This window comes from Xiphophorus couchianus, chromosome 6 (genome assembly GCF_001444195.1).
Source record: "Xiphophorus couchianus chromosome 6, X_couchianus-1.0, whole genome shotgun sequence".
Classification (NCBI taxonomy): Eukaryota; Metazoa; Chordata; class Actinopteri; order Cyprinodontiformes; family Poeciliidae; genus Xiphophorus; species Xiphophorus couchianus.
In genome coordinates, this window is record NC_040233.1 from 24,925,612 (window position 1) to 24,939,583 (window position 13,972).

General features: G+C 38.0%; 1 protein-coding gene across 2 annotated transcripts in view; it reads left to right on the forward strand.

The window, feature by feature from the left end:
- Nucleotides 1–2,032: 2,032 nt before the first annotated feature.
- Nucleotides 2,033–13,972, forward strand: part of LOC114146558 (zinc finger E-box-binding homeobox 1-like) — a 63,754-nt gene continuing 51,814 nt past the window's right edge. Inside the window, exon 1 of one of the 2 annotated variants that reach the window (XM_028020736.1) lies at nt 2,033–2,695. In XM_028020736.1, coding sequence (XP_027876537.1) covers nt 2,638–2,695 — 58 coding nt within the window. In that variant the 5' untranslated portion in view covers nt 2,033–2,637. Of the gene's footprint in view, nt 2,696–6,864; nt 7,146–13,972 lie in introns of those variants that run through there. The other variant, XM_028020737.1, reaches the window with a different exon arrangement.

Sequence of the window (13,972 nt, forward strand, 5' to 3'; positions counted from 1 at the left end):
GCTAGAAAAAGACTCAAAAATTTTGAGATTAATCTCAGAAGTTTTTGAGAAAAATTGTGAAATTTCTGAGTTTGAAAAGTGAAACGTTTTAGAAATTTACTGAGTTTCAAAAGCCAAAAATGTTCAACTTTTGAAATTTGAATTTCCAACTTTTGAATTTCAACTTTTGAAATTCAGAAATTTTCTAGAAAATTTCTGAATTTTTAATAGCAAAGTTTGACTCTTCAGTGTTAGAAATTTTCAAGTTATTTTCTAGAAAACCTTTGTGATTAATCTGAAAATCTTTCTAGCAAATCTTGAAGTTTTCAAACCCAGAAATTTTATTGTTTTTTTTCTGGAAACTTTTAGAGATTTTTTTGGTTGAAATCTACTGCAATTTTTTTTTCAATCTACAATAGCCCTAATATGTTGTCACAGTTACGAACCCATTTTTTATTAAATATAACCAGCACAATAAGATAACAGTTAAAATTCCATATATAGACTGAAAACAGCAGTTGAGGACTTTAAGAGATTTGTTGCACACTGTTGCAACATCAAAATAAACAGTCTGCGTTTTGCATTTCAGTCTGACTGTTGTCAGATTGGAAAGCATGGAGCATCTTTTAACAATGTTTATTATTTCTTGCTCCTTGTTCTCCTGTTGAACCCACCTGATGTTCATACACTGCCAGGACATCCAGACGAGATTTGCTAGCTAAAGAGATGTGGGGCGTTTCTTCAGCACCTGTTATGTCTTAACCAGAAACCTGATCGTCGGCAGGTACAAGAATAGCTCTGCCAGACCTTAAAGGCCCCTCATCTGGCTCTCCATAAACTGCTCCTGATCTTCTGTTCCTTCTCAGAGGAAATACTCTGCACCTTGTTTTTGTTTAAAGTAACATCCTCAGCTTAGACAGCCTTGAAAAGCCTTAACACAGATTCATATTTTAATGTAGTGGCATAACTCCATTAAACTTCTTATTTACACTGAAATAAGAAGAAAGCCTTTACTTGAGATAAATTTGAAGAAATAGAGTCTCACATTACTAAATGCATGTTTTAAGTAACCACCGGTAGGTCCAACCATTCCTGTAAAATAAAGATTAAATCTTTAACTTAATTTGATAAGAGTTAAAGGGGGCAGATATATACAAAATATTCATAATATTGCTTCCAAGTCAGCATTCGTATCAGATCAATACTAGAGTGATAAGATCAATACTGTAGTTTCAGATTCCCTCTTGAAATTTTATTTCTTGTGTTATAGTTCTTTAAACTCTACTGTAAAAAATGTTGCTTAGATTTTTTTCCTCAAATTATAATTGCTTGCACTTTATTAAGAAAACTGCACAAAAAATTATTTGGTTTTTATAGTTTCCTTGTTTTCTTGGCTTCTCTTGAAAATGGGAAACATGAGGAAACATATCATGTAAGACAGAAAAAATACAGTGAAATAAAGTGTTGCCTAAACATGATGGTGTGTACAGTCAGGTCAACCCAGTAAAAGTGTAAAATAACTGGAACTGTAATAAACGACGCCAAAGGACGTTCAAATCATGCCCCTATTCATAGTCAAGAGGATGAGAAAGGAGATAAAAATATCTTTAAAAATGTCACAGCATGAGGTCTGCAGCACAGAAAGGCATCTTGGTGGCACCAAGTCTCCAGAGCAACCATAACATACTATCTACATGCTAACCATTTGAATGAGAGGCATGTCTAGAAAGTTATTTTCTCTCTTACTATCACAAACATGACTGTGTGTTTTTTTAGGATCTAATTGGAATAACCTGCTTTGGTAAGATGAGATCAAGATGAAGTTTTTCAGCAACATTCCAGGTGGGTCTGGTTTTAAAGTATGTATTAAAATACTTCCTTCTGAATGTATATATGTACTGTCATTTCCAATATCTATCTATCTATCTATCTATCTATCTATCTATCTATCTATCTATCTATCTATCTATCTATCTATCTATCTATCTATCTATCTATCTATTAGAAAATTGAGTTAATGAAAAATGTTCAATATCTATAAAATTAAATATGTTTGTATTAGTTGTCATAATTAAAAGAAATAAAATATCAATTTGTGTGTATGCTCATATAGTATGGAAATATGAGAAAACTGGTTTTGATGGAATTAATGTTATAATTACTGAGACCTAGTTAAACAAACCGTTTTCTTTAACTTTTCTCATCTTTGTGCAACTGCCTTTTAGTAAAGAGGACTGAGTTTTACAGGTAGCCATAAAAATAATTTGCCTACTTGACCCACAATCGTGATTAGATTTTTTTTTTAAATAATAATTTCTACCAATATAGTAAAGTTAGTATTTTCTTTCCACCTCCCTTTATTGCCACATTTCCTCATGTCCACCTGTACAAGATCCACCGTGCATCTTGATCATACTTGATACCGGGCTGAGCCTGGTAGAGCTGTCCGGAGAACATCCACCCCTGTGCGGCCAGCAGGAGGGGCCGTGCTGAGGTGTTCGAAAAGCCGTAAAAGCTGCTGGTGTGTCGCAAACCAGGTGTTTTTTGCTAAGGTGGGGGAAGGGACGGGAGGGGGTGAGGAAGGGTGAGTAGGAGGGAGGCGGGTGAGGGAGGAGGTAACTCGCGGAACGGCTGCGCTTCAGACCCAGCGAGAGGATCATGGCGGATGGCCCCAGGTGTAAGCGCAGAAAACAGGCGAACCCGAGGAGGAGCAGCGGTAAGTCCAAAGTCCACTCAAACCGCCTTTAGCGGGGCCGGACGGGCTGTCCGGGAGCTTTCTCGCTCGGTAAAGTCCTCCCGGAGACTTTTGGGAGCGAGTTGGAGGTAATTTCGGGGACTTTTTGACGGGCGAATGAGTGCGGTGCTGTACCGTTATACCTGGCTGGGCTCTCTCTGCTCTCCGCCTAGCGGTGCACTGGGGCCGCCTGGCCGTTAGAGAACCGTTATCCGCCTGTTAGAATAACCCGAGGAGCGCTTCGTTCTCGGGTGTATCCTCCACTTTCCTTCACTTTTTGTCACCCATCTTTGCTCCCGGTGGTCCTTTTTAGCACTTTCTCGCCGATCAGCAACACTTGGCGGCAGGTTGAGGGGCTTTCACGTAACAACGTGGCCCGCTGCAGTTTAGTGATTTTTAGGGCGAGGTTGTTGCGGGGTTAGTTGCAATGCTAACTTGCTGCCACCTCGGGCCGGACAGAAGCTTTCTGCTCTCTTCCCGTCCAAAATGATTGAACTTCATCTTGTGTTGCTTTTATGGCCGCATGGTAAATTGAGAAAGCAGGAGTTCGTGCTGTGTTCAGTGCAGTGGGATTGTTTATTCTATGTCCTCTTCACCCCGCCTTGCTTGCCACAACTGCAGCAACACATGTTGGCTTTGTTGAGGTAAGAGTTGAAACTATAATAGCTGTTGTTTAAAAGGCGACATTTTTAGTTCTCTGCTCTGTGCACCTGCAAACTGTAAGGAAGCTCATAAAGGGTCAATCATTTAGTTTCTCAGAAAATTTGCATATTACATCAAACGGATACAGAAGAGTGTGTGGTTGAAAAAGTTGACAACTATAGTAATGACAGGATTGTTTTTGATTGAAAACATTAATTAATTAAAAAAATTAAATTCAGATACTGAAGATTTATTACACTTATTTTGATCATTTTGAAGATTATGACTTTTAGCTAATAAGAACTCTTAATGCAGTTTCGCAGAGAAGATAATGTTACATAAGATCAATAAAACAAGTATTATTCATACAGAAAAGTTATGTTATGTGCATGTTAGGGCTTACAACACAATCAAGGAAGACTGTTGACTTGACTTCAGCTGTCATTGACACTGATAAGAAGGGTTGGCCACAAAACGTTGATAAAGAAACTGGCTGCACTCTGACTGCCTTCCCCAAAGATATTAGTGGAAAGTTTAGTGGAAGAAAGACATGTAAGAAAAGAAGGTATACGAGACATTGGGATGGGCAGTTAATGTACCATTTATCATTATTGTGGAAAATAATTTATTATGAGAAACATTCTGACTATGATAAAATAATCGGTAATTCTTGATCAACTTTCAGTCTCACTAAACTTTGATTTTGATTGTTACATTTGCAGTTTGAATAATCTGTTTTCCAATTTTAGTGACATGACATCACCTATTGAATAATTACATTTAACAATATGATTTAATGCAATAATTGTGCATTCAGTAGCCTACTGAATATGGCAAGTTCACTTGTAGAGGTGTATTTGTGTTTGCTGCACTGTCGCTGTTTGTAGAGACAGAAGAATAAACAAAAAGACAATCATGATGGTAATACATTTTCAAACACTTGTACCACTTTTATTGTGATCACAATAAATTCCACAAATTATCAATAAATCATTGTTGTCCATATCTCTGATTTGGACAACATTTTGTTTAAAAAAATGTTTTTTTAAGATTATTTTATTTGGGCTTAATGTAATTGTCTGAGAAACTGATTGTTGAGTTTCAATTAGATGTGGCCCATAACCATCGAAATTAACAGAAATAAGCATCAGAAATATATCGCTGTGTGATAAAGCTGTATGATGTGTTTCTTAATAAGTTTATTTACTAAACTAATTATGCTTTAAATTACCGAGAAGCATCAGTTTTTAGGTTTTTGTAACTACATGTTCAAGGTGTTTATGATGTTGTGTGAAAGTACAGCTCACCATTTCGTTGTAAATGACCCCAAACAAACTTTAAGTGTCTTGTTTGATCATTTGGGGCACAGTTTTATTGGCACAAGTTCTGCTGTTCACATGTTGCTGCTTTTCCATTCTGCAGTGTTTTTGTGGGAGAGTAGATTTTGATATTCCATGTCTTAAAGCTGAGCTCTGCCTTTGTATTTCTCTATGTTATTCCGTACTCCTCATCCTATCCTCCTTTCATATTTTTAAACTTCTTGCCAACTAAACCCCAGTTTTTATACTGTTTTTCCTCAATCTGAACATCTCTGTCTAAAACCTAATTAAATTACCACAACTTTTAATCAGGCTTTATATGCATACACCAGTAACACATTTAATTTTATACACTTTCAGGGTTGTGTTATCTGAATGAATGAATGCCCAATTTACTACTTTATCTACTTTTTATAGATTTGTTTAAGCTTTTTTGCAACTTTGTACTTTGTGCAGCTTTGCTTCACGTGGATGCTGTGAGGGATGCTGTGTATTTGAGTCCATTATGTCATAAATGTTTTACATCATTATGTCTGTAATAGAAATGTTAGAAACACATGCGTAACTCTGTATTTTAGGGATCAGCCTCATGTTTGATGCTGACCACACCCACCCCTGAATGATGTTGCCTCAGTCGTGTCATGTGACTTTGATGATATGCTTCAAAACTAACTTATTGACATTGCTTTGACTAGACTCAGAGAAGAGTGTAGGCATTTATTTTAAATCATGGGCTAACAAAATTGGTATTAAATGCCCCATATGATTCGAAAGAGAGTCATGATTTCCATGGCTGACAGCTTCATTTATACCCAAAAAAGTTCAATATGAAAAGACTGAAAGTACAATGGTAAAAAATTGCAAGGGGGTGAAGTGACAAGCTTCTCATTGGCACCTTTAGATTTAAGGAAGCAATAAAATGCTTTTTATGTCCCTTATTAATTGATATAGCAGTTAGCCACTAGCTTATCACCAGTTTGTAGGGGTTCTTAAAGGAACATGTAGTGCAAGAGAACTTATTGGAGTGAATACAATTTTCTCTCGCCTTATGGGTGCATAGTAATGTGGCACCCCTCTTCTCCAGCTGTTGCTGTGCACCAGAAGTCAGCTGGCTGAAAGAAGGCTACTTCTCTTTTTTGTGAAGAAAGCAAAGACATATTTTGACTGTTTGGAAAAATTGGTGATGTGGAAACTAAAGAAGTGCGACCTGGAGCTACATGATATTAGAAACCTTTCTAGTACAACTTCACCGACTCCCATGTTTTGGAGGAAGGTTCAAGGACCTGTAAGGTGAAGACTTCAGCAACACTTGAAGTACTAAGGGTGCATTCACACCAGCCCTGTTTAGTCCACTTTAGTTCAATTCTAGTTTGTTTGCCTAGAAAGTCCAGTTTGTTTGGGGAGGTGTGAACGCGTAATTGAACCCTGAAGTGGGCCAAAAATGTAAACTCTGGTCCACCTAAAAACCTAGGTCTCATTTTGGTTAACGTGAACTCTGGTGCAGACTGGAGACTACTCCAAAAGCAGGACATGGACTACAGCGCAGGGCATTTTGGGTAAATACAACCAAGACAAACATATGAGTCTAGCGCTAGTGGGAAAAATGACTGGTGGTCTTTTACTAAAGACAAAAGAGAAATACTGCAACTGCTAAAATCTGACACTATTTTTCTGGTTTACATTTTGTGAAGAAGAAAGTTGTCCCCCTTCAGAAGTTTTCCTGTCGTTTCAATCAGTGGTTATTTGTGAAAGTGCAGTGTGAGTCCAGAATGTAGTGGTGTTTTTACTCAAAATATTATTATAAATTCAACCCTTCGGATTATTTTCCAATGCTGTGTGCACCCGTAATTTCAGATTTGTGAGCGTTAGGAAATCTTATAATTCTTTGTCAATGAGTCAATAAATATTGCCACAGCAAAACATATAGAGTATATGTCTGTTACAGGTAATAAAATTCTCACTAAAGCAACCTCGGAATGTGTGTTTGTGGGTCGGATTCTTTCTGTACTGAAGTGGAAGCTTTATAAATAGGATTTTGTGTAATAACTTTAAATTTAGCCGACCTTTTTGAGACAGAGCCTCTCATTGGACAGTTTCTTACCTGTCCTCTCCTCCTCTCGGCTCCAGCCAATAATAGAAGCCCATGAAAAGAAATTTTAGATCATTTTAAAGCGTTATCTGTGTGCGTGTGGGTGCGTGTGTGTGATTGAGCAGAGGGGCTGGAAAGCACCTTTTTTTTCCTCCTCCTGCTGACGCCACGACGGTGACTCTGTACGTCTGTACAGGAGCCATCATCATCATCACCACCATCATCATCATGTTTACCTGAACGCGGATAGCGGGGCGGACAAATGGCCTAGAAATAAATACAAATAACACCTGCGGCTCTCGGGATCCTCTCACCGTTTCCTAAAAAGGCTCTGTGTTTCTCGACGAGCCAGGATTAGCGCTCCAAATGTCAACTTGCGCAGGTAGAGACATGGATTTTTTATTTTTTTTTTTTATTTTGGTAGTTTTTTTTTCCTCTCCCGTGTGCCATGCCAGCTTCGCTTGGATGCTCGCCTCCCTCTGTTCTCGCGGGATTTATCGCATTTCTGACCCACTTGTGCATGCTTTATCTCTCCTTTTATGTGCTTCTTTCTGTGGACTGATTGCCCCGTTTGGTCGAGTGCACCCCATGCTCTCCGTGTAAATCTGACCGTGTGTGTGTGTGTGTGTCTACTGTGGAAAATGAGCGGTGCATAAGGTGGCTATTCCTCCGTTATTTTTCATGCAGAGCGCTAAAATAGCAGCGCATCTCTATCAAATATCTTCTTGTAGATCTATTGTGCTGCGATGAATCGTTATGCAATTTGGTTTAGCTTGGGGGGAATGGCGGTCAGTGCCGTTACTGCAGTGAAGGTGGGGTTTTTTTCCTGGACGGGAGACAGCCAGGTATGCAAGGTGATGCAACACCTATAAAGGTGTATTTTCACCGGTTATTACTGGATTTTGTCGCCACCAAAAGCGACAAATTTCGATTTGAATCCTTTCATCCAGCTGATTTTCAGTTATTTTCTTACCAAAAGAGATTTTTTACCTCTCATTCTGAGAGGTAAAAAACGAGGCGCATAATCAAGATGGCAAAAGGTGTTTGGTGTGTGTGTGTGTGTGTGTGAATCATTGCGCAGCGCTTTCATCCACCTCCTCCTTCTCCTCTCTCTCAGTTTCAGCCCGCCTCATTTCAGACGTGTGTCTGTCTTAGTTTGATTCCACCTGACACAGGCAGCTTGATCACAAGCACCTCTTTGATTTTCATTAGCCTGTGCTAATGGTACCAAGACCCCCTGCCAGTCATCACCATAATGAGGCAAACAGCTGCTGATACCAGCTAGAATATCTCAGAAGCTGCAGTTTCTTTTAGCTTCAGCAGTTCACATCCTCAGGTCACTTTATATTATCAACAAATGAAATTAATCTGTCTGCATACTCAAAGGTTACTGAACTCTGCTGGAAAGTTATTAAGAAGACTCCTGCTGTGCTTATCTTAAATTAGATGCTAGATGTGGCTGATAATAACAACTCTTCAGCAATTGTAAGGGTGGAACTAATGATTAGTTTAATAGTCTATCAGTATTTTTTCCACATCAGTCAGTAAATTTCTGTTCTCAGGAGCTCTATATTTTACTGCACCTTTCCAGATTGCACAGGTGTACAGACCTCTACCTCACCTTATAAGTAAAATCAGAAACTGCTTGTGAAATAATGCAGTGCACTTTCCAGAACTTCCTGTTTCTCTCTATTAATCACCTATAATTCATAATCTAACACACTGAAGATGATCCAAACTTGACCTGGACTTTTCTTGAATAATTTCAGATTCACAGAGGCTTTACTCTGATTGTAACAGTGCTTTTATTTGCCGGTAATTTCTTCCCATTTTACATTTGTTGGAGTAACTCTGTTACATTAGTTTTGATTTTCTCTTTTTGTGGACATTTGTTCATAATGTTTTGGCAGAGATGTTGCTTTTTGGACAATAATTCCCACTGAATTCTGTGCAGCTGAAAGTAGTTTTCCTCTTGCTTTTTTACTTTTGGATTGTTATGATGCAACAGAGATTTAGAGCAGCAGCAAAAGCAAGGGAAGTGGGTAAGCAGTGACCGTTGTTTCAAGATTGACTGCTACTGGATCCTTCTTGCCCACAGCATCAACATCTACATAACCTCTTTATGTAGATGTTGTCAGTGAAAATTTACAGCAAGTTTGTGAATTTAACCCCTGACAAATTATTAAGTTTCATTAACTGAAAGGGAAGATGTTGCTCTTATTCATAACAGCCTCTTTAAAACAATGCTATAAAGAAAATTATGTATTGCCATGTAAGTAGATATTAAATGTTAACTTCCTGTTAGCATGTTTCTGATTATGAGATAAAAAGTTTATTATTCTTGAATTAAATGCTTTTATGGATTTAGTTTCATTTTAGTACAACAGTAGCTGGACACAGCAGTTTTGTAAACCGCTTCAAAAACATTAGTTGATGGTTTTCCATAAGTGCAGAGCTTGTAGCTTGTCAGAGGCTAGAGGATATTGCAATTAAGCTAAACATTGACTGCTCTGTATTGAAATGCAGTTTAAACTAGTGAGAAATATAAGAAAAGCAATGGTTGCTATTTATTTATTTGCTGATTCATTTTTTAAACTGTGTTTTTATACTTTAGCCTATATTAATTTATCAAGTACTGCCCATAAAGAGTCACAAAACAAGGGAAAGGACACACGCTTAGCCGTGTCCTTTCCTTTGCTAGCTGTGTCTTAGCTCACTTTTATTTGTATTTAGGGAAAGGTTCTTGCTTTCAAATGTTATTGTAAAAAGTCAACACATCAAAATAGAATCTTTTCGCTTCATTTTCACCATTATATATTTCCTGTTCTTGTAACAGTGTGTTGAGACAGATCCTCCAGTTTTCAGACGGTGTTATTCTAACAGGAAACTCACTGACTGCAGTTCTGCTGTAAATTAAAGGTGTCGACATTCGTCCCAACGTCACGTCTTGGCGGTCACGGCTTCGTCATCCTGCGCCTTCAAAGCGCTCCGTGTTTGTCTGCGCATGGATGCAGGCTCGACTGTGCTGTAATCTTACACTGCAATTTAGGGCCTGCAGGAATGCAGCCTAGTGTTAACATACCTTTACAGGATAAACAAAGCAGCCTACTCCCAGGCTGGAGCTGTTCGGTGTCAGGAGACAGCGAGAACGCCGCTCCTTACCTCCATCTGTCCACAGGAAGTGAAAACTTTACTTGGTGGATCGGTTGTTGTTCCTTAAGTTCCAGTTTTGGTTCTGGACTTCATGCTGTTTTGTTTTTGAAAAGTACAGCATTGTCGGATTTTTAGGGATTCTTCAAAAAATAGTTTTAAGGAGATGATATGTTAATAAAACGTTCATCAATTTGCGGTTTGAGGGAAGATAAGGAAAATTTTCACAGTATGTTCTCTTTATCTTGCTCTTAAAGCTGGAAAACACTCTTCAAGGTTTGCATATTTTTTTCTACTGGCATGTTTTCATCTTCATTTAAACCTGCAGTATGTAACTTTCATAAAAATCTATGTTTTTTATGTATTTGTTAAAACTGTCACCATATTGAGACAGTGTGCTATGAGACAGATAATCTGTGAAAAGATTGATCTCCACCTCCTACATTGACTGCTATTGCCGTCTGAAGAAGTGTACCACTTCCAATCAGAGCCAGGAGGAAGGTCTTACTGCTGTCAATCAATCTCATGTACTCAATACTTAATGTGCTAATGGAAAGAGAACCAACCTGTTGTTACAGGAAAACTGTTTATCCTCTGTTATCGGTGACCATGCTAACTAGCCTGATCATTCACGACAGGCTATGATAGCTAACGAGCAGCACCACATGGTGAGATGAGCTCTGTTTTTTCACAAATTATCTTTCTCATACCATAGTGTCGTGACATAATGACAATTTGAACAAATACGTAAAAAAATATTTTTTATAAAGTCAAAAGAAATGCTTGTGAGCATTTCTTTTGCCTCAGCTTTTAAAATCTGACTCTGCAGAGCAGATTTATTAAAACACCTTCTTCAAAGAAAGCAGAGAGCTCCGCCTCTGAGTGGCTGTGCTCCAGCCTGAGGTTCTCTGGTTCCAGCTGTTTAACAGTGTGAAGGAGTCATGTGAGTGTCCTGCCTCAGAGGGAACACCGACCATATTTGCAGCTAACATGATTTGCCACAGACTCGACTCACCTTAGTGCTCTGATTAGCAAATGTTGCTACACTAATCCAACATGTTATTGTAGTTTTATCCTGAATATGTATTTTCTTCGCTCCCATACAATGCTGGATTTAAATGTTTTTATTTATGTTCCATTTGGGTTATGTTAGTATTTATTGCTGCGTGTTTGTGTGTAACAGTGGTTTGTAATTGATCTGTAATCTGTGGTCGTCCTCATGACTTTCTCCTCATGCTGGAGAGCCTGGGGCTGGTGCATGTTTCCTTTGCATAAATGGGCCTGTGGAATGACAAAGCACTACAGGATGTCTTCACTAAGTCAGCACTGACACCGCCCCATCGCCTTTTATGGTCTGGAGGGGACGGAGCATCGGGGCCAGCGATGCTGTTGCTGTGACTAATTGAGGAAAGTGTGTGTGTGTGTGTGTGTGTATGTGTGTTGTGGATTTGAGCATGAATGTGGGAAACTGCTACTTTTCTTGAGGCTTTGCATAACAACACAAGTTCTTTGTTTGGATTTACATGCATTAATTACCATGAGGTAAAAGAAGTCAGCAGTTACAGTGTTGCTGTTGTGTATCAGTGAGATAAAATCAGCGTAAACCCCGATAAGGATAAACACATCAAGATGAAACTACATGTTGGAAAATATGGCCCAGTTTTCTCATTTTTATTATATTTATGTTCTTCCTGCAACTGTTTATATTAATGTGTTTCAGGAAAGCTGTTCCCAAGAAAATGTCTTCATTGCTCTGCAAAACTAACCATATCCCCTGAAACATTTAACTTTTTTATTTGGATTTTATGTGATATAGCAATAGAAAGCACTGCATAATTATGACATTAAAAGAAAATGTGACATAGTTTTCAACATTTTTACAATCCTATGAAAAGCGTGTGGTGCGTCTGTGTCAGTCACGCTTGAGTCGGTACTTAATATCATAGATTGCGTTACACATTTAGACAGTAGCTGTGTTTCCATTGACCTTAAAATTACACAAATTAGAATTTTGAAAATAAATTTGCTTAATGGAAACATGCCCATTTTCTAAATGCTCTGTGTGTTTTTTGATAAAAAGTTTTTGCGCCAGGACAAGGTGGGTGTTCAGCTGCATCAAAATTTGTGTATTTCACAAAACTGCAATGAAAACATGGAGCAATTTCAATTGCAATAGAAACATCACAATTGCAAAATTGTGGGGGTTCTTTTTGACATCAGCTGAATATCTAAAACATTTTGCACACATTTGTAATGGAAACACAATACTGAATCTTTTACTGAATCCTGTTTTTGTAAAATATATCTAGTCAGATTGGATAGAAAATGTTTTTAAACATCAGTTTTCAAATCTCGCTGTAGATTCTCAATTTTATTTAGGCTCAGACTTTGACTGGGCCTTTCTAACTGATGTATATTGTTCAGTCAAAAACAATTAAATTTTTTTCTCCTGTTGTATTGTTTAGCTTCTTGTTCTGCTTCAAGGTGAACCTCTGTCTCAGTCTCTAGTGTTTTTCAGCACCTGAGTTTTTCAGAATTCCCCGGCTGGAAAAAGTGTCCCAGAAGCATGATGTTGCTGCTACCATGTGTCCCTGCAGGGATAGTGTGTTTGAGGCGATGGGCAGAGATAGTTTTGAATGTAGGCCAAAGAGTTTAATTTTGGTCTCTTCTGACCAGAGTGCTTCCTTTCACATGTTTTTGCTCCATCCTCTACATGGATTGTGGCAACCTATAAGTGAGACTTCTTGACTCTCTTTAGTAGAGGCTATATTTATGAATGCACAGTAGTTGCCCTGTAAATAGATTCTTCCACTTGAGCTGTTTATCTCTACAGCTCCTCCAGAGTTACTATAGTCTATAGTAGTATTTTTATAACTGGTAGCAGCTGGTCGGCATCTCAAAAGCTCAAATAATACATGAACTCTGACCCCAAATCCCAGAGGAGTTGAAAAGATGGACCAGTCTAACATGTTACTGCCAGTCTAACATCAAAGTTATTGTGATAAATGATAATATTGTTGTTTTGAGACCATTTTCAAGTATAATAACGGCATAGTAAAGCAAGAACACATTCTCAAAGATCAATAAACTATAAATTCTAGTGAAGATTTAACACTGAAACTGGAAGACATTTTAATTATATGCAATAAATAAAATAACAGAAACAACAGATAAAATTAATTATGAAGTTTCTGTAAACCAGCCTGAACTGTCTGCAGTTCAGGTTTGATATTTGGTCAGTAATGTTCTTTAGCAAACCTCCCAGACCTTCTCATAACACCTGAATTAATACTGTGTTTACTAATTAGCTGACTGCTGTGCAAACAAATTGCACTGAATTGTATTTAGTGCAATCAGAATACAGGAATATAAATTTAAAATACACACTCCACTTTCTTCAATATGTAAAATCATGTTTCATTTTCCTTTCATGTCATACCAATTCCCAATAAACATCACTGAAACTAGTGGTTACAACATTACAGAACATGTAAAAGTTCAAATAGTGTGAATACTTTTGTAAAGCAATGTGAACATTCATGAAGTTGAAACGATCATGGGACAGATACTCAAAGCGTTTCCCGACTCAGACGTGTTGGCCGCTGTGCAGGTGTGACTTGCAAACGCTCAGCGTCAGGCTTATTTTTAGTCAAGGTGAAAGGGAAACGGTGCGCTGCCCTCTGATTTAAAACGAAACTAAGAGCAACTAATAGTGTCTCTTTCTGACTTGACTTCAGCTCTCTTTAGAAATGTCAAACTTTTTTTGTCGTAAAACCCTATAATGATTATGGTCATTTGTAAGCTTTGGAGGTAATTCAGAAATAAATAATTTATTAAGCAAAAGGAGGAAAATATAGGTGGAACATAAGAAAGGAAGCAAAAAACTCCCTCGCTTATAGCCAGTCTTATACAGAACCAGAACTGAAGTCTGAGGAACAGCCAAACTCTTTTAGATGTGGCTCTGCTCATTTAAATAAAGAACCTGAATATTCATGTGTTTAAGAAGCTACCAGCTGCAACCTTTACCTCAGCTCTCTGAAAGCCACCTTGTGGTGAAGC